We start from the raw sequence: 27,423 nt of genomic DNA, 5'->3' as shown, positions 1-27,423 counted from the left end.
TCATAAGATGGCAAACGAGCGAGCGGCCACTGAATTCGAAGTGATCGCTGCCTATAGACATCTGCAATTGCAGATGCGTTGCCTACCTTAAATCAACGAAGAAGGAGATGCATTGAAAGGTATTTCCCCTTCCTATACATCCCCCCTCCACGAAATCCACTTCCCCTTCTCATCTTTTACTAATCCGAAAAAGGTGAGAAAGGAAAGGGAACTAAAATTAGGCCTCCGGTAAAGTGTACAATAACATGAATCCTGGATCAGACGTAATATGTCGCTTTTCAGAGTTTACCAAAAAGAGGACGTCACATATCTAATGGACGAAAGTAGTACAGCTTCAGACGTCAGTTGATGGTATCATGTTATTGTACACGGATAGTATTGGTAACGTTCATCATGTTCGGTTAATCATCAGATTTTTTTATGTTGAAGTAAAAAAATAAGCTTGCTTTATTTCAGATGAAAATTTTAAAAAAAAATTCCAGATGAAATAATTCCCAGTATAGAATAATAGTCACATTATAATAAACTTTCAGAACCAAACAATACTAACTTTTACAGTTAAAAAGAATAACTTAAATTACACTTTTATACAAATAAAAGTTATTTAAAAAGCATTGCTGTTAAAATTCAAAATAAGAGGATTTAATTTTTAGAGAAACAATTAAAGCATTTAGCTACAGTCAAACCGCGATAAATGAGAGTCTTATGTACGAGTTTCTCGCTTATAAAGTTCGTCCGTCAAGACCGGGCAATAACTCTCGCGTATCCAGCTCTCGTTTATCCATGTTCAACTGTCTATGACTATTATGAAGTCAAGTATTGTCAAGTCCTGGTATAACAGACTGATTAGGCAATCTAAGAATTTTTTAATAGCTATGATAAGCCTAGTGAAGAATTATATTCATAATCAGTTGCCAATATTACGTTAGATGGCTCGTTTTTGTGATCATTTCAAAGCCTCCTAAATGACGCACATAAGTAATAAAATCAAACTCCTTTTTAAATATTCAGTGCTTTTACATTCAGTGATAGTATTTATAAACCAAAGTACACATTTATAAAAGGTTTTTTATTTATTTTTATCAGTTACAATATAAATCAGTTGACGTCAGAGCGTCAAAAATGGAAAGATTAATATGTTTTCAACCTTACTTTATGACTGTTTTCAAAGCAGTGAATGATCTAGCACAAAAATCATTATCGCATAGCACATCTCGTAAGACAATTTTCAGGCTCCAAGCATTTTTCGAGTTTTTTTTTATTACAAGTAATAAGTCACAGCAATATTTTTATATCTTGAAATATATTCGATGATCTAACAATTATAATGAAAATTTCGAAATCTCAGCAGATATAGGATTACAACAACGATTTGTAGCTTGCCTTTGTGCAACTATATACTTGTTTTTCCAATTATCAAATTTTATGAGAAATTCAGCATAAATAGGTAAAGAGTTTGATTTTAATTGTTGGTACGTGGTGAGTTAGTCTTTGGAGGAGGTGTCCATGGGGCTGGCGGGCTGCTGGAGCGGCGCGAGGGCCGCGCTGGGCGAGGGCGGGGCGGGCGAGAGCGGGGGCGGGGCGGGCGACGCGTGCGGGGCGTGCGGGGCGTGGGGCGCGGGCGAGAGCGGATCCATCGGCCCTCCGCGGCACAGCAGCGACGCCCCCGGCACTGCCGGCTTCACGAACCGCTCGCAGCGTCGCGTCTGCACACAAGAGTTCACACATCAAATAACTATTATATTTATAAACAATAACATAATTGGAGTGACTGTAATATCGAGAAAAAAATCATATTGAGACGTGATGTATTCACGTTGCTGTTCCGTCTGTCTGTATGATTGTCCGCAAACCGCGTTCCGGAACGTCTGGACCGATTTTAGCAGAAAGGTAGCTGATGTGCCCGGGCGTATTATAATTTTATTTTTTCTGTGTTGACGCAGTCACAAGCGACCGCTAGTCTTACAATAATTCCAGAATTTTGTAGCGAGTAAATTTGTATTATTTTCTCCATTCCAAAAAAGTATCCTTTAAGATAGAAGAATTTGGCTAAGAGGTAAATGAGTTAACATTAGTGACCTGTGAGTTGAAATGCATGTTGGGTCGCGACATGGGCAGGCCGGCGGCGTTGGGCAGCAGCGGCGAGGCGTACGGCGACAGCGGCCGCGACCCGCCCGGAGACGACACGCTGCGAGACCGCGCCTGACAAACCATATACATCACAATTAAAACACAAAATTAATGATTTTTTATAATCGAAGATGGCAAATGAGCAAGCGGTCATCTAATCCACATTAATAGTGAAGTGACTACTGTCCATTGAAATGTTATGTTTTGTAATGTTATTTGAGGATAAATGTGACAGAAACAATACAAGTACTTACGCCCATGGCTTCATTAAATTGCCTTTCCTCTTCCATTTCTAGTGAAGATTCGCTCTCGGAGAGATGTCGGCACAGAGCCTCACGTCGTTCCACCTGTATTATTTTTTTACATAAATGTATAGTTTGCCGTTAACAATTTTATATAGCTTAATGTTTAATCAACTTATTCTACTTTTAAATAATCTTACCTCCTGTTGAAGTTTTCGTTGCAAACGAATATTTTCATCTCTTATGTATTTCTCTTCCAGTGCGAAACGATGCATCTTTTCTTTGTTCTCATTCTGCGACACGGCCAATTGGTTTCTGTATGAAAAAGTAACATATTTTTTTCAGTTCAACCAAGCTTAATTACGATATCTTATCTTAATTTACCTATAAAAACACCATCCTTAACTTAGGGAAGGCTCCGAGCCCCTCGGTGGGGATGTTTAGTGAGCTGATGATGATGATAAAAACACAAGGTACACACCCAACAATTAAAAAAAACTCAACTATTGCTTATAAAGGTTAAAAAATCTTTTTACTTATCTTACACAAGTTTTAAAATCTTACTTATTACTAATATTATAAATGCGAATGTTTCATATCGGTAGGATGGATCTCGCTGAAATTTGGCACAGATGTAGCACATAGCCCGAAAGATTACATAGGCTACTAAGCTACTTTTAATTACGCGCGGACGGAGTCGCGGGCGACAGCTAGTAAGGATTAAAGAAGAGAATGTGAATTATAAAAAGATATGCTTACCTTAATTTGACAACTTCTGAGCGGAGTGTCTGGATGTGGTTACTTAGGTTAGAAGCTGTGTCGCCATTACTAATGTCCCTGACAGAAAGAACCATTCATTGTTTTATTCCAAATTACATAAAACTTCAAAATACATATAATAATACATAATGAAAATCTATGAAGAAACATTTTAATTTTTAATTATCGCGACATAAAAATGCAATATGATTTAAGAATGGCAGAGATAGGTACAATATTTTTTTATGAGAAATAAAAGTTTTAGTTAAATCCTCACATCAAACAGTGAGTGTAATTATAATAAATAAATTCTAACAAAATCACCTAGGGCTGGCAGGGTCGGAAACAGGCTGATCCAGTCTAATGTGCAAAGAACGCTTTTCAGCTTCCAATTTATCCATCCGCTTCCAAAGTCTATTAACCAGAGCCTCCTGCTCTTGTTCTAATGTGTTTTCAAGCTCTATCTAAAATAAATTTTTGTGATTATATTACCATAAATGTAAAGACAAGAACATTCATAATATAATTTGTACTGCAATGTTGTAATACTAGTAGATTTATGTCACTTACACAAATGCAACAGACGTTAAAACACCAAATATCAATGGAACACTTTACCTGTGCTTTATTAAGTCAAATAAAATCTATGGTATTATTTGTAAAATTGTCATTTACCTTCTCCCTACGAAGTCTCTCTAAATTAGTTTGCTTAGCTAAAGTTTCAGCTTCTAGTTTCTCAATTTTGCGCATCAATTTATTGACCAGACATTCTTGTTCTTGTTCCAATGTAAGTTCCAAGCGACATTTCTCTTGATGTAACTAAAAATAAAAATTATTTACAGTAGTAAAAAATATTATAATTTTATACTGTTTTTTAGCTTTTGAATGGTTATTTTACAACATTCATACTTTGAATTTATATGTTGTATAATCTTAAATTACTGAGTACATGAACAATATTTTCTTTTTACTTTATAATATTAGTTAGATATATATCATACTTGATTCAATTTCCTTGACAGATCATTAGTAAGACATTCTTCTTCCCTTTCATAGTGATGAGCCAGAGTCTCCTTTTCTTTCTTCAAAGCTTGAATTTTCTTCAAAAGTGTATTGGAAATATATTCCTTTTCCTGTTCTGCCTTTGCTTGCTGTGAAAAAACAGATTATCACCAATTTTTACATATTCCAGATAAAGAAAAGTGGACGCTTTTATTGTCAGAGGTGAAAACTTTAGGGAACATTCTAGTTAGTTAAATAGACAAAAAAAAATTAGACAATTGCAATACTGTCTTTACTGATAAGAATAATTGATGACTTTAAAAGTAAATTAAATAACTTACAATAGATACCGAAGCCTGTCTCAAAGCCCGATTTTCTTCTTGCAGAGCTTTTACACGCAGTTTATATGTATCAAGTTCCACTTTCAACACTCTGGAAAGAAACCAAAAGTAACAGTAAAAACTTTTGAAATTTTGACCGTAGTAGGCCTTGGCTATTAGTATTATAAGGTTTACAACTTTTGTCAGTATGAATACAGTATTATATAATTATATATACTTTTCACATTAACATCCATTTCTAAGTAATCCTTTGTTGAAAGTCTTATGGCCAAGACACACATTGGGTCACTGCACCAGCCAAGCAAAGAATTCTATCTAATTAAGCCATATTAATCACCCTTAACTTAGGGTAGGCTCCGAGCCCCTCGGTAGGGACATATGGTGAGCTGATGATGATGAAGCCATATTATTTGAGCCATAAATCTAACTTTTTATATTTAATCAATAGTAATTGATGCATTTGGAATTATTATTTCTATATGTCTATTTTATCATTAATGGATATTTTATACAATTTAAGAATTAAAATTCCTAATGGTTATGAAAATTATTAACACTAACCATAATATTAATGGCTACTTCTTAGGATTATGATGATCTGAATTGAGTATTAAAAAAAATCTATTCTAGGAATAATTTCTATATTTTCAGTCTTGGTAAATAATGGCTACTACTAGTATTGCTTTCAAAAATAGTGAGCAATATTTATTACATAAAGTACAATGAATACCTATTTTGCTGTTGCAAGGACTCAATTCTCTTCTGCAGCTGATCACGAGAGACAGTACTGGGAGGAAGCCTTTCTCCGCCATCGAGAGAACTGGAATCGCTTTCTGATGCTGAATCGCCCATTTTGTTACCTAAAAATCATGTACATCGTACATCTAAAGTTTTACACTATAATTTTTAATAAATTATATAGTTTCAGATGTTTTTAATTACCTGGAGAGACTACTGTATCATCCATTTGCACTGCACGAAAGAATGACTTCGGCAACAAAATGTCATCAAGTAAATAAGAAACACTGAAATTCAATTCCCTAAAACCCTTCAAATTTAATAATGCAAATGTTATAATTCGTAATTATCAGATCCACAGGCCGCAATAAGGTGAATTTAATATTATAACAAGCACTATCGTGAATATAAGAAAATAAATTTCGTTTGAATAAACATGAGTACGATTTTTCGTTGCAGTCAGTCAAGTCGTCTTTTATACTCTTTGGTCTTTGGTTGCAGTTGCAGAGCAGCACAGATGATTAAAAATAAAATCTAGATCAACGAAAACAATCTAACTGAATCTAACGACCAATCCAAATCAAAAACCCGCCCAAAACATTTTAAATTGGTATGAAAAAAGTTTACTGGACATTTTGCACGCAAATAAAGTTTTTTGTAATGATTTCTCCTCTTTGTATAAAGATGTTTCGCCGTTTCTTCATACTTCTTCATTACTTTTTAATAATAATAAAGTGTGTTTGTTCACAATTTTTTTATGTAAATACATGCAAAAAATTGGGTAAATAAGTAATAAAAATACTTAATTTAATAGGTTTAATAATTTAAAATTTAGTTTTGAGGCAAATTTGTGTTATGCATTGATGCATTGTTCCAATTTTGACAACAAAAAGATTAACAACAGATTAAAAAATAATTCAAAGGTTTATATCAGTTTGTATGGTTTTATACCAGTTCGAAATAGCAACACAGATAAAAAAACGTACAATTAAAAAAAAGTGACACACACGCCATAATGTAAATTGCTTCTAGATTTGGCGTTTGAGTTAAAAATTTAGCATTTTGATGCTAAAAGTTATATTTTACTGTATACATATGGCATTTAAAATGTCCCTAGTTAATATTGGTAAGATGCTGATGAGTAAAGTTGCTCTACTCCTTGTTAAAATATCACCTTGAATAGGATTTAGGTTGGAGCAAAAGAATCGAAGCCATTTCGTTCTGTCGCTCTAAACGGTTCGAGAGACGATTTTTGTGTTATCTATTGTATTTAGTCACTTAGTGGTGTGATTTATTAAATGTTAAAAAAATTGTGAGAGTGGATGGATTTTCGTATCGTCGCCATAGTTGGGATGTCCGCGCGATCCACGAAGTCATTGCTGCTGTTCTTGTACGTACAGTTCAGGGTGTATGAAATACCTGTCAATGAAATAGTTAATCGTCAAAATTTACAAACCTAACTGTATTGCAAGCTTAGGTGTTCCAAAATAAACGTAATCAATAATATATAGTCATTAAAACACTTAGTGTTAGTTATGATTAAAGGCTTACATTTTGTAAACAAATCATACCACTCGAGAAATATCGAAGATACATGTATAATTATAGCTGTTGTTTTGTAGAACTACATTAACGGGATCTAAATAAATAAACGGCAATTATAACACTGGTAATATTTATATACTTTGCGAAATAATAGTGATACAATAAAATGACCAATAAATTTCAGGCTAAGCATTTGCAATGGCTCAATATTATCAAATAGTTGGGCAAGGACCTTCATTGACACTTGAGGATTTACAAAGATATTGTCCTAATATATGTTTGGATGGAATTATTGTTAACCAAGAAGACCAGCAGTATGGCCAACAACAAGTAAGTTACAAATAAACCAATAGTAAAAAAAGACTCTCTTTATATCCAAAATACTATTTAGAAATATTTACTGCTGTTCAATCCTGATAATAAACATTAAACAACAGTGTGACTTTATTAGGTCTTTAAAAATATTTTAGTAGTTATTTTGGGTTAAAGGGGTTAAGTGGTACCTCACCACTGCTTTAATATTACTGTGATTTGACAAGAAATTATTTACCTCATAAGGTTGTAGTGCAACAAGCAGATACATCTAGTGATATAATAGTGAGTGAAGGTGTCCAACCTCAACTAGTTGTTGGAGATGGGTTGCCTTATCAACAACAATACATTATACGTCATGAACCTCAGCAACCCACCAGGACAGAATTCCAACCCCAACAACAACAAAACCAGCAACAACAACAGCAGCAGCAACAACAGGCCTTACATAGACATCAGGTGAGTATATAAATACAAATAATATTTGTAACCAAATTTTGAAGAGTTTTTTGAATTATGTATGTGGTCTGAACTGCACCAATTTTAAACATCTATCTCCTACACACATATAATATTGCTAGAATATTTTAAAACAAATATAAAAGAAAACATATTATTTCATATTAATTCCAATATAATACACAATTAACGAGTTACTATATTTTATTCATATCTACCTTTCTGATATTTTTTAAAATTATTATGTTCACAATCATACATATAGAATGATGATATATTCATAATCTTTATAAAATCATTAAATATTTTCCAAAACAATTTATATTTTAATTATTTGTATCATTAGAAATTATCAATGTAAAGATAATAAACAAATAGACATAACTTCCTGTAAAAAGCAACTATTTTTTTTTATTTCATTGTAAATATAGTAATTTTGGAAAAATTTATACCAATTGTCTGGTAATATTATTGGCTAATTTCAAAATGTTGGTTATTAGTATTTATATGGTTCTCTGCTGTCAACACACTTATCATTGTTAGCTCATATAGCCCACAAAGGGGCTTAAAACCTACCTAAGTTAAGGGTGACTAGGCACTAGTCACACTTGTACAAAAATATATATTGATACCCCTTTTATTCTGCTTAAATAACTTGAGATATTAATAAATTTTTTAAGCATAAAAGCATTGGAAATTTAAAGATAAATTGGAATGTACCCTTTGTTTATATGGTTTAGTTATTGATTTGGAACTGCATTTTATCATATACAAATTAAGCTTTTATTTTAACTTTTGGTTTATTTATAACATGCTTTATTACTGACTCAAAGTTTATACATTTTTAACCTAGGTGACAAAAGATAAAATAAATAATATAAGATATACAAACATAAACTAGTGACATTTGCCTATAAATTACAACAACCTATAACTTTAACAAATAATTATGTATTTTATGAAGGTGCTTTAATTACAAAACCAAAAAAAAAATGTTACAAACCTTTTAAATGAGTTTTAAAATCTAGTATATTCGTTAAGTAAATTAACAATTATTTCCCTATTTGTATCTATGGGTACATTTTTACATTTGCAATTAATTACTTTACAACAATAAGGGGTGTTTAAATTAAATGAAGTATTTGGCGCTTAAAAAGGTATTTATTTATAGGTATACTACACCTCTGATTTGCCTGTGGATGCTCAGGTTGTGTTGCAACAGGCCCAACAGATCATTGATGCATCTCTGATGCAACAGTCATCACCTCAACATCCGCAACATGTATGTCCATTGACTATATGTTTAGTACATAGGTCAAATGTCATGCACTGTATCAATAATTTGCAGCTTCTAATTTATTACTCAATTTTCTTTCATTCTAAATAATTTGCTTAGCATGAACCTTTTACTTTTATGTTAATACTAACTAAGGTTTTGAGGTGAAGTAGTTTCAAACAGTAAGGTAGTTTGCTGTCAAATCTTATTAGAGATAGTTGAGGCAAATATTTAGACCAAGAAATTCAAAAGACAATATCTAAAACATTTTGTTTAAATTAAGGATATACTTAATAGTTACCTTTTTTAATTTTGTATTTAACCCTATTTCAAAATAACTAAATAATAGTTATTGAATACTTTTACACAAATAATAATGTATTATTGTTTTCAAATGAGAAATGACTACCTAATTGGGTTACGATAAATATGAGAGCTATTTGTAACTTCTTTCTATTGTCCAAAGTTTAATGAAAACCATATTAATAGAAATCTTTAAATCATTTTTCTTTAATAATTTGAATTTTTGTTTAACATTTTCATGCTTGTTCTATGTTCATTATTGCTTTATACAGCTTCTGTGTCAATAGATGTAACTAAAACAATTATAGTTTAGAAATTTGTGGAAATTTATAACAAAAAAAAACAGTTTTTAAATAATATTAGGAATCATTAATGTCGAAAATTACTTTATTAGGATAAAATTCGTAAAATATAATTTAAAATAATTTCACAACAATTATTATATAATTTGTTATGTATTTGAAAATTAAGAAAAAAAGATGTAATGATTGTTTTATGTTTTTATGGTAAATGGAATACATTATTTATAACATTATAACATATACCTATAACTATCTATTGTGGTCCTAATATCAACAGGTCAAAAAACATCTTATGTATTATTAAGATGGTCCATGTATTTATTAGGTAGCATGTTTATAATCTTTAAAGTAGAAAGTAATAAACCCATGTTGCATATAACACAACTTAAACCATGTTATTGCTGGAACAACTGTACACTATTTACAATAAGTTTAGCATTAATTAGTGTATATATTATTTTGTTATTTTAACTGTTATCATTACAGCAACTTGTCAGTCCGGGCCACGTGTTGTCGCAGCCTACTGTGATACACCCAGCACAGCAGCCGCCGCCGCAGCCCCCACCCCAAACGGCTACCCAACAACTAGGACCACCACAAAATGTTAGTTTTTATAACCAAACTATCCGTAGACGGCGACTTTATTAGCGCAGGATCAAAAAAAGTAGCCTATACTATGTCCTAGTCAGCACTAACTTAACTTAGGGTAGGCTCCGAGCCCCTCAGTGATGACATATAGTGAGTGGATGACGATGAGGCCATAATGTGCCCATGTGCATTAGATATATTTCTGTCAAAGTCCCATCAAAAGCGTTCCAACCATTCTGGTGATTACCCGGTACAGACCAAAAAAAATTATATTCATTTAAAAAAATAAATTACTTTATAACCTGTTACTTATGTAATACAACCTGCATAATTAAAAACTCTTGTATTTGCTCTTTGTTTTAGCAACAACAAGCCCCACAGCTGGCAAGAGCCTCACCCCAACTAATCCAACATCTTCAACAGCAACACCAACAACAAATCCACTTACAACTTCAACAACAGCAGCAACAACAACTGCAACACCAACTGCAGCAACAACAACAACAACAGCAGCAGCAGCAACAACACCTTCAACCCCAACAAATACAACACCAACAAGTTGTAATGCATGCAGCATATATCAATCAACAGGTAATTTATGATTCTTTAGAAATCACAATGATAAGTGAATTGTAGAATGAACCAGATTTCTAATATAATTTTATAAACTCTAGGGTACACCTACACGGCAGCCAGCGCCTCGTTTACTGAATCAAGCACTCAATACCACTCCCGGCCTGACCCTTGTCCGCACGCCGGTGAGGACGGTGCGCCCCCGGCGGCCTCCCGCCCGGGCCGCGCTGGCGAGCGCCTCTGGCACACAGGTCGCTAGGCATCTCAACCCACAGCTACAGCAGGTAAGTCTTTCCCTAAGTATTTATGTACGTAAGTATTTCATGGTTCTTCCCTATGACTGACACTAGTTTTCAAAGCTTCTATTGTGCATTAAAAATTAACGCTGACGAAATCTGAAAGTCACCAGTTTTTAATTTTATGTACATCTGTTGATTTACATGAATTGTCTGTCGGTTGCAATTTATTAAATAATTTTTAAATTGTTCCTTTTAATACAAGTTTTGGTATGTATATTGGGTTCCTTTGTTTAGGCACAAAACAGTCCGGCGGGTGTGGGCCGCGGCGTGTCCCCAGCGGCGAGCCCGGCGGGAGGGCGTGGCGGTCGTGCGGCGCGCCCCGCCTCTCCACGCGTCATGCCCCCGCTCGCGCAGCATCGCCCACCGCGCCCCCGCACACCCCTCTCACAGGTACACATATACCGTTGAAATATTTTGGCTATATTACGCATCATTAATTAACTTTCATTAAATATTTATTGAATTCTTTTCCCTAATTCATAATTAATCGTTTATTCAAAATATCTTTTTAATAAAGCTGAGTAATTTTAGAATGTTATCATTAGGAAAATAACAAAAAGAATCTCAAGTCAAACCTGGCATACATAATGTGGAGACAATAATATTAACAACAAACATCAGTAATTATTTTTTTATTACAGACTCCACATCAGTTAGCACAACACATCATAGGCCAACAAGTTCATCAGCAACAAATACAGCAACAGATAAATCAGCTAAAACTGACTCCACAACAAGTACGTAATCATTGCAATAAACGTTTTCAACATGTTATCGCTAAATATATATGTTTATGAAATTCCAAAAATCTTACCAGTTTTTAATCATAACATTTTGTTACAGCAACAAATTATCCTCAATCAACAAAACGCCGGCATCTCGCAAGCGACGCGAATCATTACACCGCAGGGAACTATAGTGACGCAGGGACTGCAAACACAAATGTCACAGCATAATGTCGTACAAACCCAGAGCAATGGACCGCTACCTCAACAAAGCACAATGAATGGCCCAACACAAAGGGCTTCACCTCATCCACAAATACAACAGCAAGTTAAAAAAGTCGCAGTACAGCCCAACAATGCCAACGAAATGGACGACCTTGAAGAAAGTATTACAGCTGCTATAGTTCAGAAACATCCTATCAATGAGAGCATCAGCTCACCTCAGCAATTCCACACTCCGCCGCCTCAAAACAGACAGAACCACACAAGCACATCTGTACCCCAACATCAATTAACATTCAGTCCGCAACATTTCCTCAGCAGTCAACCTCAACAACAGACATTTGAACAAACCCAGTTGCAACATACGACAACTCTTAGTCATTTGTTAATGGATACAGATAATGCGGAGGAAGAAAGACAAGTGCTTACGTTTGCAAACGGTCAGCGGATAACACTTGCAGAGTACAAGCGATTGCATCAGCCCGCCCGCTCACAGCAGCAACTTGTTCCTCAGCAACAAAGGTATGTTATTATTCCTTTAGTTAAAATCAACCTGCCTAACCATGGGCTTCTGAGATCAAAATCCCCATTTAAAACATATTGTTATCTCTGTTTTGTCTAAGATAACATGGATGACTATATGTTTTTACAGAGATTTTGGTCACAGAAACTAACGATAAGAAACCATATCAGTATTTTCTGATAATGTCACCAATTAATTTGAGTAACAAAAATTGAAAATCCGCCATATTGAATTGTCAAATCATTTGTCAGTATGTGTCAAACTGGATTGTAAATTGTATTTCTTTTGGAATTTAAAATTGACACATTTTCTAAAACTTACTCATTTTATGATGATTATGCAACAACAATGAAAATGGCAACCCAAGACTGTTCACGTCACATTTATATGTGACTACTCACAATTACATGGATTTTTTTTAGTAAATTTTATTTGTGCGTACAGTGAAACTGGCCGCCAGACGTTGGTGCGAAGCAAAGAACAGCCGCGACCGGTGCAACGAGTACTGCCCATGCAAAACCAACAGCAGCCAATGCAATCCGGTAATATCACTATCAATATGTGTTTCACTATTCAAATATATTTTTATTATATAATAAACGAAACCCAATTTACTTTGGTTTTACAAAAAAAAAATAATAAGTAACATTCAAAATTTCCCAGATACCAGCGAGTCGGTGAGTAGTGGTCCGTCAGAACAATCAGCGGAACCGCAATCAGCAAAAATGTTGATATTTCTTCAGAATGGTGAACAGAGATTGATTACGTTCACTTTACCCAAAGAAAGCTGTACACTACAAGAAGTTCTTGAACAGGTAACAGACTTCTGTGAATTCTATAAGTTTAAATATACTAAGGCCCTTTGTACACAATGCAATGTAAATCATCAAATCAAATGTAGTATGGTTGCATCGCATACACACCATGGAATCGTAGACGCGAGTCGTCCAGTCAACTTGAAAATTGCACCGAATCATCTCCCAACGATTTTAACAAACGGTTGCGAGCCATTTCCTTAGACGATGACAGATATACATGTCAACGGCGCGCTGTAAGCAATAAAATTGCCGGGTTTTGAATATTTATGTTGCCTTGTGAACGAAGGGCCTAACTATTTCTAAGACAATTACTATCGTCTTCCTATAAGTCTATAATCAAACTATTACTACGTCTTTATATTGTTTAGGATAACTATATATTTGTTTATTTTTTTCAGGTCAATGTACCATTTTCAGAGGACACTCACATCCAATGCATGCAAAATACAAGTAGTGAAATTGATTATTTCGTCTCTGTAGGCGCCACAGCTAGAATAGAAGAAATGTTGGAAAATCATCCTGTAAGTGTATTTACGTTTCCACTATTTAAAAAAAATACAAATATAAATTGATGTCTCTATATTTTAAAAGTGAGGAATGGCAATGTATTGTACAAGTTTTTATCAATGGAATCTTATTGTAATTTATGTTACAGATGCTCATTGGTGATATGAGTAGTAGAACTTCCCCTACTGCTTTACCCCAACCACAAAACAGTGCAATGTCAACACCAGAAAAGAGTCAATGTCCTGATAATGGTAAATTGTTACATATTTATTACTACATCACGTATCTGTCAACTAATTTCTAAGTGTCGTTACGAAAAAGTTGAGAAAGAAGAATATAATCCTTTCTACTATTACAAGCCCGAGTATTTAAATTCATATTACTGGCCGAATGATAGAAGTTTTTCCATGATCATTCTATTATGTCCAAGTATAAATTTATATGCATTTTACTTTATTTCCTTTTTTTTTTGCGTGTTCAGTAAGCAGTAATAGTCCCGAATCTCCGGAACGGCGGTCGCCCCCGCCGCGGTATGTGGACGGTATGCTGGCGGTCTGCAAGTCTTGTGGCTATACCGGATTCGATTTCAGTCGCTGCCAAAGGTTTGTGCTTATTCTGAATAATATACAGATAGATCTATGTTAGCTAAAACAGATATTTTGTAATTTAAAAGTATCTTATTTTGTTTTTTTTTTGTAACGTTTTGATTTTTTAGATTAACCTGGTATTTTATTTCAGGTGTAAAAGAGTTTTTACCGAGGAGCCTAAGAGTGTGCCAAGTAAGAAACTAGAACAAAAGAAAAAGGAACCAGAAAAAAGTCTTTTGGACAAACAAAAGTAAGACTTTCATAAAATTAAAAACAGATATCTGAATTTTTTAATAGTATATAGAGCGAAGATTGTACTTTTTACTATTATAGCAAAATACATAATATGGTATTCATAAAAATAATTTTCACATTTAAATAACTATTTTTTTTGTTACAGCTCTTGTAGTAGTGATGGAATTAAACTAAATTTACTGAAGACTACAGTGAAGGCACTAAATAACAAAACTGTAAGTAATTCTAATATATTGTTGCAAGTAAAATTATTATTCTGTTCTAGCTGAAAATTAATAAAATAATTATTAAATAATACTAATTCACATAGTAAAAATGTTTAATAAAGCAGGATAAAAAGCCGACAAGAGTTAGGAAGCCAAAAGCGAAACCTGATCCCGAACCAGTTATATTGACATTAAGCTCTGACGAAGAGGATTCCAATAGCTCGATGCTCAGTAGTCAGGTAAATATGAAATATCAAAATTACAGCTTTCTGTCCCTGCAGCTGAACCTACGTACTGCATCTACACACAAAGAAAAGAATAGTCATTAGGAACAAAATCCAACTTTTTTAATAGATATTTTTTTAATTTTGTTGAAAGTTGCTATTTAAGATAAAAGCACCATGGAGAATGTCCAGTAAAATTGGTTTTTACCGCTAACGAGTTTTTGCGCGCGACTTCGTCCGCGCGGAATTTAAGAGTTCTACTTATAAATATAAGCTGTCTTATGGAATTATTTTTTTTAAATCGATTCAGTACGTTTTCAGTTTATTCTTAACATACAAATATACATATCTTCCCTTTTTATAATAGAAGTATAGATAGAAATAAAATTAACCTAAGTTAGTGAAATTTAGGAATTTCTCTGTTTTAGTTATTGAGTTCTTGTTACTTGTCTGAAGATGTTATTTTAAACTTTTAGCATGAAATTTCCATCAATATTAAGGAACCTACTTTGAGTGAAATTGAAGGAACCTCTGAAAATTCCTTTGGCATGGATCACATGGAAGGTAAGTACTTTCCTTTTTATTTACTTTCATTATTATAAAGTCTACGCCTTTTAAGCTAGTAGATTAAAAATCTGTGGGTCAATCCCTGGCGCAAATATCGTGGTTGGATTATTAGTCGAGATGTCTTAAAACTTTTAAACTGTAGTGGAATCACAACAGCCAAAATTGAAGTGTTGCACGTGGCAATACAGATTAGTCGGCTATTTCAAATGGTGAAACACTCATATACGATTGATAGAAATTAAAATTGAAAATGATATTCAAATATTGGCGTTTATACAAATGTTACGACAGTGGTGTAACGTGGACGAGTATCGGAAGAAGTTAGGGAATAATTTCTCGCTGGTAGCTCGTAAAACTTGTAGTCGTCTCGCCCTGTAAATGTCAAAAACTTTCCATCAGGTCTAAGTGCTGCAATAAATCTAAAAAATTCAAGAACGTTACCATCTGCATTGCATTTGCATCAGCGTTATCTATGATTATCCCGCAGACATTTTTACGACCTGCATATTCTTCAAAACAAATTTTTAGGGTTGCCATTTTATTACTTATCAATGTACAATGTAGTGGCTCAAATATAAAACATAACATATTTCATATATTCTAAAATACACCCAAATTATGTTTGCCTGTCTCTATTTTGTTGGAAATAAAATTGTGGTTTTCCCATATTAATAGTGAAAATTTTGTTATCTGTCGAGTAACCGGTTATCGCTAACAGTTATCGCAAGCGTTACAACAGTTATTTTTAGGTATCTGTATTCTGCGACACAATTCGATTGCTTTTGCTGTCAAAATTGCAACGCGTTCATGAAGATTTTGTAACGAAAATGTTTAAAGAAAAAAGTTATTTAGGTATTAAAAAAGGTATATAAGATTCTAAATATATTGAACTCTTAAATCATCGCTTGTTATACCTGACATATTGAATGCCGCATGGTTAGCAACTTGTAATTGTTTGAACCCAACATAAACTTTAATCAATAACATCGAAAATATTTATCGTCATGTTCCCGACATACTTTTTTCCTATTCCTAGTAAAATAATAATGAATAGCCATAATAATACCACAATTTACCACAGTGCACAATGTCGACACATTTACCAACTCTGTCCAAGTTGATTACTAAAATGCGTTGCGTTGCTATCGATAAGTAAAACATTAGTAATTTCGTGTTTTTTACGTCCCCTTATACAAATAATACAATTAGTATGTTGGCTATAAATAGACAAGTGTATATAGAAAAAATAGCCTTTGTATCTATAATGAAAAAATCTATGTTCGATTTTATGGTAGCTAGTATTTAAAATTGATGTGCAATGTAAAACCAATACCCTTTTAATAAAGAAGTGTTAAAATTTCTTACCTATATTAATAGTGGTGTTTCACAATATTCAAATTATCAGAATAATTTATTCCAAGTGTAGTTGTAATTATTTTATTAAAACTTATATCTAAAAAGCATGTTTTAATATTTTTAGATGGAAGTAGAGAAGAGATTAACCCAAGCTCATCTCAAGGAATTGTTACATCTCTTAACTGTCGAACTATTAGAATTGGTTCTTATAGATATACACCAAAGGAAAAGGTTTGTCCATTTTATAATAATATTGCAATCATAAAAATTATGAAGTTAGTTTACCTTTCTTAAATGAGTATGAATACCTTATTAAAGTGGAAATTTATATTTTATTTCAGGTATACATATCATCTAAAGGTATTAAAATTGTTGCACCCTCCTTAAAAAATGAATCACGAGAGGTAGCACTGCAAATACAGTTAAAAGAAATTGTTAGAATATTAGTCCATTTTGGAAAAGGACTGCCTGTTATTTTTTTGTATACTATGAGTAAATGCGGAGCTTATGTAAGAAAAGCTTTGGATATGATAGATGATACTGGTGAGTACTTCATTGTTCTAGATTTTAGTATTTATTTAAGTTTAAAATGACATTATATTTACCGAACATGCTTGCAGTAAATGAAATTATATGATGGTCATGTAGTTTCAAAATTGTTCACACAGAATGTGCACTGTACAATAATTTTCATTAAGAATTTCTGTTCGATTTAAATATTATATGAATAATCCTAGAGATGCACTTTAAATCAAAACTAAGTTATTATAAAATTATATCTTGTTGTTATAATAATAATAAGTGATGTGGTTGACATAACCTTATATATAACTAGCAGTTATTCATCTGCATGGAATAAAAAAATCTCATAACAACCCGGAGATAACAGTTTCCCAATATTGCTTTTTTCAAATCAATCGAAATAAAAATTAGAATAGTTTAAATAAATATAATATAAAAGTAATGTGATTTTTAAAAGAAATGTCTTTAATGATTTTATTTACAGGACCATACTACAATCCTATGTCTGTAGTAGATCCATATAAAAGGATAACTTTGTTACCCGAGTGTATATCAGATGATGCAAAAAATGCCTTAAAAGCTTTATTTGGTAAGCTAATGGATGAACTAAATGCCCGTGAAGCTAATGATATTTTAGTAAGGACTTGTCCTAGAGATAGTAATAATGTTGCTAAAATTACAACTAGGTCAATGAGCACCTCCAATTCTGGAGCTAAGAGGTAAGTTTTAGCAGTTGACTCATACATTTACACACAGTCACAATGATTTTATTGTACTGGTTTTCTTAATTGGTCTATTCAGTTACCATTCACACATTACTCAAAAAGATAAACATTTAAATTATTAAAAATAATAGTTAAATATCAATTACAAACAGACAGCATTATTAAAATGTTACTGACAGCTTCAAGCAGTAGGTGTTTATAGGGAAGTTTACAGTTACTGCAAACTGCCATACAGGATTGGAAAACTTATATTATATATGAAAACTGCATATCACTCAACCTGACCTAGTGAATGTGTTAATACCGACTGTAAAGCAACAGATTAATGTATCTTTTGATGAATAATGTGCATGTAATGAAGTTTTTGTTTTCTTTCCAGTGCGAACCCCACAGAAATAAGACAGATCTTAATTTATCCACCTGGTAAAGGTGGTATACCTATAAATACTGAAGACTACATGTGCCTGGCGCAAGATCAATTTTTAAATGATGTTATCATAGATTTTTATTTAAAACATTTAGTACACGATATTTTAACACATGTACAGAGAGAAAAGACTCATATTTTTAGCACATTCTTTTATAAAAGGCTAACAACCAAACCTAGTAAAGTAAACAAAATATCAAATCCACATGAATGGGATAGTAGTCTAACTCCGGCACAAAAGCGACATGCCAGAGTTAAAACATGGACTAAAAATGTGAATATATTTGAAAAAGACTTTATTGTAGTTCCTATTAACGAAAACTGCCATTGGTTTGTGGCTATTATTTGTTTTCCCAGCTTAGAAGGTTGTAGAAGTATGATTGACAATAGAACTCTTAATCCTCAGCAAATTAAAAAACGAGGTGAGTTATCATATTTTATTTTACATATGAAATTGCAATTGTAACAAGATTACAACTATTTTTATTTTAATAAAGTAATGAAACTACTGTTTGTTATAATATTGTAGATTTTCCACTCATAATGTATTGAAGTTGTGATAAAAATGTCATAATAAAGATAAGATTAAGAATAAAACAATGTTCTGAAGTACAACTTAATAATAACATTTTATTTCATATAGTATTTACTAAGGTTTGTTATATTAAATTGTTTATATTGTAGAACGACGGCCTTCAATACAGATTGGTAATACCACAATCACCCCTTTGACTAAACAAGAACAGCAGCTCACTTTGAATTGTGATGCTGATAATCTGAGTGAACGTGATGAGGCTGAGGCTGATGTAAGTACTTACACAAAAATATTGAATTTTTACAATTAAAACTTGAAACAACCAGTATTTAATTTCTATTGCCAAAAAATTTGTAATATTAGGCCATCTTAAAATTTCATTGATTACTAATGAAAACTAGTACTTAACTAATGTAATGTATTAATTCTGTAACAAATATTTACAGGAAAGTGATTTAGATATGCAATGTGATTCAGATGATGATGAAACTGAAAAAGCGGAAAAAAGAGTAGAACAAACACCAATTGGCAGAAATGAACCTATAAAGCAGTGAGTTACAATATAATTGTAGCAAATCTAATATTATTATGTTACATACTCTAACTTGTAATATTTTTTTACAGACCCTGTATATTAATTTTTGATTCGTTAGCCGGTGCCTCTAGGTCAAGAGTTGTGGCGACTTTACGTGACTACCTCACATGTGAATATCAAGCAAAAGTATGTTATTATTCCAGTTATTATTTTAAAATAACTTTTTTTAGACTACTTTCTCATGTAATGTACGTTTTCAGATATGTAAAAATAAAGTTTTTAACAAAGACAATATTAAAGGAAGCTGTCCGAAAATACCTCAACAAAATAATTTTACTGATTGTGGCCTGTATTTGTTGCAATATGTAGAGCATTTTTTTAAGGTATGTTTATCTGTTTTTATTTAAAAATGGCAAAAGCTTCAACTTCACATTCTTTAAAATCTAATTTTATTACTGTGATACATAATTTCTTAAGAAAAGAAGTAATTCGCTGATTAATTCACAAATTTCTTTTTAGTCACAATCTACTGTTCTTACAATATGTTTAAATTTCACTTCCAGGAGCCAATTTTGGATTATACTTTACCTATAAAACAGCTGACTAACTGGTTTGATGAAATTGTTGTGACGAGGAAGAGAGAAGAAATCTCCATTTTATTAAAAGCATTAATGCACAGATACAATCCAGAGTCACATTTAACTTTACCTGACATCACATTCCCCACATTAAATGGTAATGTTATTTACTTTTAAAAATATATAACAAAAAATTGCATAATCTGTAATTATTTATTTGATGCACAATAATGAACTAATGGAGATTTTCTGGTATTGACTATGTCCATGAGTTTTAAAAAATTATAACAGTTAATTCTTAAATATTATTTTAATATGACAAGTTTTAAACTTATAATTTTGTTGAAGGTAAATTAATTGAAAATGAAGAACAGCCAGATGAAGCATCCGATGGAGACAAAGGAAATTCAAGTAAAACCTCAAAACCTGACAAAGATAGTGAACAACAACCAACACTAACATTAGTGAAACAAGCCACTGGTGATATAGTGGTTAAACGCGGTTTTACAGACGCGTCGGATACCATACATTTAAGAAAAACTATTAGGTTATCCAGTGATACTGAAAACAAGACATTGGTTCCAATCAAGAAGAATGATACTGAAAATAAAATTTTTATTCCTCTTAAATTGCACACAAGTGATGTGGTTAAAGACTTTCAAAATACGTTATTGGTAACTAAAAATAAAACTCTTGGTGATAAAAAATATGGTGTACATAATCAGAATGTATCAAGTGTGAACTGCATACGACAGAACCCTAGTGACAGTGATGGTAACATGTTTCTCAAGACAAGACGGATTAACAAACTGGAAGATATGAATGAATCTAGCAAAAAGTTCAAAAGAAATGAGTGTTGAGAATGTGGCCTGTCCATTTAACCCTTATTTTAAATTATTAATAATTTAATAAAATGTATAGATGTTTGAGGGACTTGTAAATATTAGTTAATGCTATTTTACGACATGTATTTAATACTGTACTGTATCTGTTTTATAATGATAATGTAAAGGTTAAAGTTTAAATTGTGTATTATATTAGCTTCCATTAAAAGAAAACGATAGTAAGTTAAATTAGCTATGTGATTTTTCTTTTGTTTGTCTTTTTTATCTTATAAGCTCTTAGACAAGAAAATAAACTAAAATGAAATCTCTTAATAATGTTTATTAACTTGGACTTCCTAATCTTTAATTAAGTAGTATCTATGTATGTTAATATGAATAATTGAAAGTAAAGATAGAATAAAATGGCTGTGTCTACATTTATGTAATGACATGTCTTAATTCTTGATGTTAATGACATTAATTTTTAGACAAAATATAGTTGCTTTAGGTGTCATTTATATTTGATGTATTTGTGAACATTTTATAATCAGTATTAAATTTTGGGAAAATAGTTTTATTAAACAAGTCATGCTACTAATTTTAGTTTGAGAGTTGAGTACCTAAGTAGTAATTATTAAGGCTATTAGTAATAATTTCACCAACTCACAACAAATCACCTTTTTACCAATGATTACAATCATTGATTTGATAAATGCATATCAACTGTGTCTTAGACAGTGAATTAACTGTAGGGTTCCAATGACAAAACAGCCTAAAAATATCTAATTCTCTTCAGAGTGAGAGAGATGACTGATTTTTATAAATATTTCGGCTTCGACTAATTTTGTCTCAGAATAATTTACTTTAACAAAGGTGAGACCCGCAACTTTTTGTAGGTCACTACATTTTTTAACACACTCACTATTTGCCTGTCCAGAAAATGATTTTTTTTTAATTTATGCTGAAGATGGATTATTGGTAACAAGTATGGTAAGTTGCATTAAAAATTTGTTGCCATTTGGAATAGTATTGATATTGATGAGTGTTGTCAAGTTTTAAAGTATTTCATACACTCTGATTATAATAATAGCCGCAAAGAAAACATATAAGAGCAGTTAATTTTGAATCCGTCTAAAATACGAGGGTGATTTTTAAATGAAGTTTGTTAAACGCATTGACGTGATGTAAAAAGAATGTAGCAATGTAAGTGGACATTGTGGCGCCCTGAAAACAAGGTTATATTTTTGGTCATGCCAAAAATGTATGAACAGAACTTACAGAATTCCCCAGGGCATATATATTTTTCTGGGGTTACAGTAACAAGCCCTTGTAATTCGTCATCAAAAATCACTGGACGTCTTTTATACGCAGTCCCCTGCCTGTGATGCAGAACTGATATTGCTATTCATTATTTTTATCAGCAACGAGAAATGACTCCTCGAAGGAATTTAGTCACAAACCATAATTTATGAAGCAGGCAGGTTGTTGCAAATTAAGCTAATCTTTGATACAAATAATGACAGTTGACATTGACAGCAAAGTCAGTGTGTTTGTGTGTTGTTTTGATCTTTTTTGAGATAAAGAGGTTATAAAATAAATTCCTTCATAAAAATAAACTAAATTAGGCAATAAATTGTTTAATAAATATAAAATGGAAATTTAAAAACGTTACTAAAACATTCATGTGCCTTATCATTGCTTACCAAAATTCAATGGCAGACGAAGAGAGACTTCAGCGAATTAAAGGTAATAAAATTTTCTGTGTTTTTAAGGGAATAAAATAATAAATATCTGCCTTTTTATAGCCGGTGCATTTCTCGCATCTGTAGCTGGGATTTCTGCTTTTGTTGGTTTTGGTGCCACCTTATCAGCTGCAAAAAAGTCAGATCCAAAATACTTTAACAAAGGTAATTACAAAATGTAATAACATGTCAAATAATATTCATATGGACATGATTAGATTTGTTACAGACACTTTAAACCTAATCTTTAAAATAAATAGTATTTGAAGTGGTGTATTTGGAATGTTAAAACTTTTAGTTTCTTCATTAATTACTTATATCAATGGTGGTACTAAATGTTTATTTAACTATGCTGCTGACTCATTAGCAGTGATTGTTTTAACATTATCTAAAACAACTTTTATAGGCTTACATAGTAGTGTGGAATTAGCGGATGCTGGAGCAATTTTAGCATTGCGTGCCTTGGGTTGGGGTACATTGTATGCTGTTGCTGGTACCTCATGCTTGTGTTATGGCATATGGAAGCTTTCTGGAGCAAAGGATGTAAGTTTTTTGTTCTTTCTTTTTTAAAATATGTTGATCTTCTTTAGTGTAATTGTTACTTTGTTTCAGCTTAAAGATTTCAGAATAAAAGTAGGAAACATGCTTCCAGTTCTTCCTAAGAATAACCCCCCACAATCAAGAACTGAATTTAGTGGCCTCAATGATCTACTCACATACTTAGCTGAAGATTATGGAAAGAAACCAGTGAAAGAGAATTAGATAAGTAATGTATATTTATTTTGTTAGAAAATAAACTTTATTGACATAAATCTTGTTTTATTACAAACTCTTCTTTATATGAGGGACCATCATTGCAGCTGTTTTTGCAAGAATATATAGCCAATATACCCCAATCAATGCTGTTAAAGTCAATACCAACATTGATAAAATTCAAAAGTTGTGGCATTACCTGAAACAATATGCAATAGTTAATTTAACTCTGCTTAAGAACATTACTTGAATAAGACCTCTCTAAAACAATCTTGGTATGTGAGAAGAATATTAAAACTTTGTATTATTAAAATAAGAAACTGAACATACCTGAAATTCAAACTGTCTTTCTCCACTACAATATTGGCAATTAGGAATGTGAGTTAAGGCACCTTCAGTGTTGCCAGTGATCCACAAAGGGGTTCCACCCCTGTCATACCTTAACACTTGTTCAGGATGTCTAGAAATCCTTTTACTGAATTTATTAAATACTTTGTCCTCTGGCATATTTCTAGTATATTGTTCCAATTCACTTTCACTTATATTGCTTAAAGTGCCAGCTCTCTTTTCATTCATCATCTTTCTCAATTTTTCCATCTCTTGATTTTCATCCACGACATTGTCATCCTCCTTGAAAAATTTAATAATATGTTTACAGTTAATTTTCTAAGCAATGTTTAAGAAAATGGTGAAAAACAGTATTTGAGGGCTTCTGTCCAAAATCTTTAAAAACACTAATTTTACTATTGCAAACAAGTATAAACTGGTTATATTTACCTCATCTTCTGCATCTACAACAAGCTCCCATTCTTTGAACAAAACAGATTTTCCTGCTTCTGTGACAGTAAAGTTGGGTAGCGGACAATTGTCATCTGTCTAAGATTTAAATAAATTTATTATTTATCTGTGGCAAATAAATACATATTTTTATCCATTACTCTGCTTACAATTGCACAAAGAAAAAAATTATACCTGTAGCTTTATACAATTTTCTTTATGGCCCTTTTGCCAATCTAATATTTGGTGTTTTCGACTGCAGTAGTATGACTTCTTGCATTTTGAACAATGTGAAGGTCCTCTTACTCCACAAACATTACATAGCTTTGGCCACTTTTCCATAGAAAATCTCTGTAAAAACACGATTGTATTATATGTAAAGCTTCTTACTTATTATGTTAATAAATTAAGGCTTATTTTATAAATACCTCAAGTTCATCTTCCTTGTAGGGTTCAAATGAGTAGAAATCATTTTTACGTGGCAATTGACAGCGTAAGACTAAGAAGTTATCACTACAGTTTGGTCGACAACACGAACCATTTCGACAAACAAATATGAAAATCGTTCGATGAAAACAATCTTCTTTTTCTTCATAGGGTGCATAAACCTTGAAACATAACATTAATTAAAAATGTTGAAGTTATTTTGTAGATATATAGACTATAAAAACGTACTTGGCAAAGAAAAATTAAAGGATCATTACACTTTTTACAGGTTAGATCGGTTGGTGCACATAAATTCTTGAGATCTAACCATGCCGGTTTTCCACCTACTTTACTAGGAAAAAACCTTGGATGCAAAAGCCAGCCGGGCTTCTCTTCTAAAACACCTATATCGATGGTATTTTCCGTCATAATATAAGTGAAAGATTAAAGTATTTAAAAAATCTTATGGAAATGGATATACAGATACAGAAATTGCAATTTATTTGGTGTTGATTGACTTGATTGTTCTTAATGGTGACAACACACATGGCATTAACATGACACTTCCTTTAATGTGTTTCTAGTTAATATAATACATCTGAGAAAAACGGCACAACTGTAGCCACTCCAATTTTCTTTAGAATTGTGGAAATTACCGAAAATTTGTTTTCCTTTACTGGAAATGTTTCTTATTGCTTTTTTTTCAGGGATATTAAAAATAAAGGAAAAAAGGTGCAAGAAGTGTGCGTGTCATGTCTACGAATTTCCACCATTCCACAATGAAAAAGTTATTCTGGGTCTTGTTTTTGGTGTCAACTTGTCAATGTCAAATACATTACTGGGTCCAAGAGTTTATAATTTTGGATTGGTGGTCATTTTATTAATGACAAAATCACAATAAAATGAAAGTAAGAAACGATATTTCACAATTATTTACTATTGCTAAAGCTAACCAGAATTATTTAAATGTTTGTGCGCCTATGGTCAGATACAGTAAAGTTCAATTTCGAACACTCGTGAGAAGGTTTGTATTGTTAATCATATCTATATCTATTACTTAACTTATTTAACTTTAAGATAATTCTTGCGTTTAACGCTTTTCTAACCAAAATTTAACTAATGAAACTAAATGTAACACGATAATTTTAAATGAACTGCTTGTTGACTAACTGTGATAACTTAATTTTTTTATATCATAATATGTATTTAATTTTACATCTATCAATACACTGAAAATTTTGAATGTTAGTCTTTTTTTCAATAAAACTTAGTATTTTTTTTCTTTCAGTTATGATACAGATTTGACATTCACCCCAATGATTTTAGCTGATTCATTTTGTCAGAATGCTAAAGCTCGTTCAAATGAATTTACGACAACTGTAAATGATTCTCCTCTGATTGTACAATTTGCGGCTAATGATGTAAATGATTTTGTGGATGCCTCAAAACTGTTGTATCCCTACGCAGATGGAGTAGATTTAAATTGTGGTTGTCCTCAAAGATGGGCAATGAAGGACGGTTATGGTTGTGCATTATTATCTAAGCCAGAAGTAATTCATGAACTTGTGAAAGGTATAAAGAATAGTCTTCCTGCTAATTTCAGTGTGTCAGTAAAGATAAGAATATTGGATGAACAGAAAAAGACTATCTCATTATGCCAACAATTAGAGAAATGTGGTGTAACATTTCTTACAGTACATGGAAGAACACCTATTCAGAAAAGTAGTGAAAATATTGATGTTCACGCATTGAGGACTGTTTGTGAATCAGTAACAGTACCTGTAGTTGTAAATGGCGGTATAAAAACATTATCTGATGCAGATTATTTGTATGATCAAACCAATTGTAATGGTGTAATGGCAGCAAGTGGATTATTAGTCAATCCAGCTCTGTTTAGTGGAGCAAAAACAACACCAGCTAGTTGCGTAAAATTATGGATGGATATAAAAGATAAATATAAAGATAAAATAACATTTCAATGTTATCATCATCATTTAGTTTTTATGCTTGAAAAAGTATTGACAAGAAAACAAAAGCAAGTGTTCAACAACTTAAGTACATTCGAAAGCGTTGATCAGTTTTTAATTACTAATTCTTTACCTTTGTGTGATTGGGATGTGCCTGTAAAATGTAGTATCGGTGATTTTATTGAATGTGAATATGCAGATGAAATAACAATGAAACACTCAAGTAAATGTAGAACTTGCGGAAGAAGTATATGCTATTGTATTTGTAGTAAATATGACTGTAATACAAGTTCCGGTAATTATTTCAATTCATATGTACAAAATATAGATGATTTAGATTATATGGACAGTAATATGTTCAATGAAACTTAATTGATTTTTTTTCTTACGTTATACCTCTCTCCCTTACACTTTGTAATATTTTCTCACACTTGAAAATTAAAAAAATAAGTTATAATCCACACTATTAACATGTGATCATCTTGAAAAAAATAACCACACATTTATCGCTATTCATTTGTCAAATGGAAATAGTTGAAAATACAATGAGGGCATTATAAGATACTACTGTAAAATGCTTTGCAGGACTAGCGTCTTTTAATTGACAAGCTATTATGTTACTTCTGCTTATATATTATGTTACTGCATTAACCAACACAACAATATGTTTATAAACGAAATAGCCTTCAACCTGACCGATGTTACGAGATTGATGTAACATGTTTCCGTAACACTATAATCTGCTCGTATGCT

At 32.1% G+C, this 27,423-nt stretch overlaps 5 protein-coding genes across 9 annotated transcripts; 3 read left to right on the top strand and 2 right to left on the bottom strand.

Moving 5' to 3' along the window:
• Positions 1–1,284: 1,284 nt before the first annotated feature.
• On the bottom strand, positions 1,285–5,702 carry LOC106125413 (coiled-coil domain-containing protein 6). Of its 2 annotated transcripts, none has more exons than XM_013322607.1 (11): positions 5,417–5,702; positions 5,205–5,334; positions 4,475–4,565; positions 4,133–4,282; positions 3,807–3,950; positions 3,456–3,595; positions 3,132–3,209; positions 2,573–2,687; positions 2,385–2,477; positions 2,080–2,202; positions 1,285–1,706 (listed from the first exon to the last, which is right to left on the bottom strand). In XM_013322607.1, the coding sequence occupies exons 1-11, from the start codon at positions 5,439–5,441 to the stop codon at positions 1,485–1,487; spliced, it is 1,311 nt and encodes a 436-aa protein (XP_013178061.1). In that variant the 5' UTR covers positions 5,442–5,702; the 3' UTR covers positions 1,285–1,484. The 2 variants fall into 2 exon arrangements, with proteins under 2 accessions (XP_013178061.1, XP_013178062.1); XM_013322608.1 differs by having other exon boundaries at positions 3,132–3,200.
• Positions 5,703–6,198: 496 nt separating this feature from the next.
• Positions 6,199–21,224, top strand: LOC106125383 (uncharacterized). 4 transcript variants are annotated; one of them, XM_013322563.1, is made up of 29 exons: positions 6,199–6,338; positions 6,942–7,087; positions 7,316–7,528; positions 8,700–8,810; positions 9,896–10,012; positions 10,361–10,588; positions 10,672–10,854; positions 11,104–11,259; positions 11,511–11,606; positions 11,713–12,338; positions 12,784–12,881; positions 13,003–13,154; positions 13,556–13,678; positions 13,813–13,915; positions 14,146–14,266; positions 14,403–14,501; positions 14,652–14,721; positions 14,838–14,951; positions 15,413–15,500; positions 16,984–17,090; positions 17,201–17,402; positions 17,866–18,100; positions 18,486–18,955; positions 19,218–19,339; positions 19,515–19,618; positions 19,693–19,789; positions 19,864–19,986; positions 20,167–20,338; positions 20,530–21,224. In XM_013322563.1, exons 2-29 carry the CDS (start codon positions 6,956–6,958, stop codon positions 21,039–21,041), a joined length of 4,974 nt encoding a protein of 1,657 aa, XP_013178017.1. In that variant the 5' UTR covers positions 6,199–6,338; positions 6,942–6,955; the 3' UTR covers positions 21,042–21,224. The 4 variants fall into 4 exon arrangements, with proteins under 4 accessions (XP_013178017.1, XP_013178015.1, XP_013178018.1 ...); XM_013322561.1 differs by having other exon boundaries at positions 14,835–14,951; XM_013322562.1 differs by lacking the exon at positions 6,199–6,338 and adding an exon at positions 6,382–6,602 and having other exon boundaries at positions 14,835–14,951.
• A 1,311-nt stretch (positions 21,225–22,535) lies between these two features.
• On the top strand, positions 22,536–23,559 carry LOC106125127 (transmembrane protein 242). Its single transcript, XM_013322208.1, has 4 exons — positions 22,536–22,751; positions 22,811–22,912; positions 23,154–23,290; positions 23,360–23,559. The coding sequence occupies exons 1-4, from the start codon at positions 22,688–22,690 to the stop codon at positions 23,507–23,509; spliced, it is 453 nt and encodes a 150-aa protein (XP_013177662.1). The 5' UTR covers positions 22,536–22,687; the 3' UTR covers positions 23,510–23,559.
• Positions 23,534–25,211, bottom strand: Zfrp8 (Zinc finger protein RP-8). Its single transcript, XM_013322207.1, has 6 exons — positions 24,953–25,211; positions 24,706–24,885; positions 24,473–24,628; positions 24,278–24,376; positions 23,831–24,130; positions 23,534–23,699 (listed from the first exon to the last, which is right to left on the bottom strand). Exons 1-6 carry the CDS (start codon positions 25,130–25,132, stop codon positions 23,547–23,549), a joined length of 1,068 nt encoding a protein of 355 aa, XP_013177661.1. The 5' UTR covers positions 25,133–25,211; the 3' UTR covers positions 23,534–23,546.
• A 259-nt stretch (positions 25,212–25,470) lies between these two features.
• Positions 25,471–27,042, top strand: Dus4 (Dihydrouridine synthase 4). The gene is made up of 2 exons (XM_013322119.1): positions 25,471–25,727; positions 25,992–27,042. Exons 1-2 carry the CDS (start codon positions 25,606–25,608, stop codon positions 27,040–27,042), a joined length of 1,173 nt encoding a protein of 390 aa, XP_013177573.1. The 5' UTR covers positions 25,471–25,605.
• Positions 27,043–27,423: the final 381 nt, after the last annotated feature.

Source organism: Papilio xuthus, unplaced genomic scaffold, assembly GCF_000836235.2.
Source record: "Papilio xuthus unplaced genomic scaffold, Pxut_1.1 DF825928.1, whole genome shotgun sequence".
NCBI classification, from domain to species: domain Eukaryota; kingdom Metazoa; phylum Arthropoda; class Insecta; order Lepidoptera; family Papilionidae; genus Papilio; species Papilio xuthus.
Note: the sequence above shows the minus strand (reverse complement) of the source record. Positions and strands in the feature narration are given on the sequence as shown.

Excerpts from the sequence above, each read along its gene's own strand:
- LOC106125413 (XM_013322607.1), bottom strand. The coding sequence starts at position 5,441 with ATGGATGATACAGTAGTCTCTCCAG. Across the intron at positions 4,566-5,204 it reads TCCTTGCAACAGCAAAATAG|AGTGTTGAAAGTGGAACTTG; the intron begins GTATTCATTGTA and ends GTTTCTTTCCAG. Across the intron at positions 2,688-3,131 it reads TCAGAAGTTGTCAAATTAAG|AAACCAATTGGCCGTGTCGC; the intron begins GTAAGCATATCT and ends TTTTTCATACAG.
- LOC106125383 (XM_013322561.1), top strand. The coding sequence starts at position 6,956 with ATGGCTCAATATTATCAAATAGTTGGGCAAGGACCTTCATTGACACTT. Across the intron at positions 13,679-13,812 it reads AAATGTTGGAAAATCATCCT|ATGCTCATTGGTGATATGAG; the intron begins GTAAGTGTATTT and ends TTTATGTTACAG. Across the intron at positions 19,340-19,514 it reads GTGATGAGGCTGAGGCTGAT|GAAAGTGATTTAGATATGCA; the intron begins GTAAGTACTTAC and ends AAATATTTACAG.
- LOC106125127 (XM_013322208.1), top strand. The coding sequence starts at position 22,688 with ATGTGCCTTATCATTGCTTACCAAAATTCAATGGCAGACGAAGAGAGA. Across the intron at positions 22,752-22,810 it reads GAGACTTCAGCGAATTAAAG|CCGGTGCATTTCTCGCATCT; the intron begins GTAATAAAATTT and ends GCCTTTTTATAG. Across the intron at positions 23,291-23,359 it reads AGCTTTCTGGAGCAAAGGAT|CTTAAAGATTTCAGAATAAA; the intron begins GTAAGTTTTTTG and ends ACTTTGTTTCAG.
- Zfrp8 (XM_013322207.1), bottom strand. The coding sequence starts at position 25,132 with ATGACGGAAAATACCATCGATATAGGTGTTTTAGAAGAGAAGCCCGGC. Across the intron at positions 24,629-24,705 it reads ACAAGGAAGATGAACTTGAG|AGATTTTCTATGGAAAAGTG; the intron begins GTATTTATAAAA and ends GTGTTTTTACAG. Across the intron at positions 24,377-24,472 it reads AAAATTGTATAAAGCTACAG|ACAGATGACAATTGTCCGCT; the intron begins GTATAATTTTTT and ends TTTAAATCTTAG.
- Dus4 (XM_013322119.1), top strand. The coding sequence starts at position 25,606 with ATGAAAGTAAGAAACGATATTTCACAATTATTTACTATTGCTAAAGCT. Across the intron at positions 25,728-25,991 it reads TTTCGAACACTCGTGAGAAG|TTATGATACAGATTTGACAT; the intron begins GTTTGTATTGTT and ends TTTTTCTTTCAG.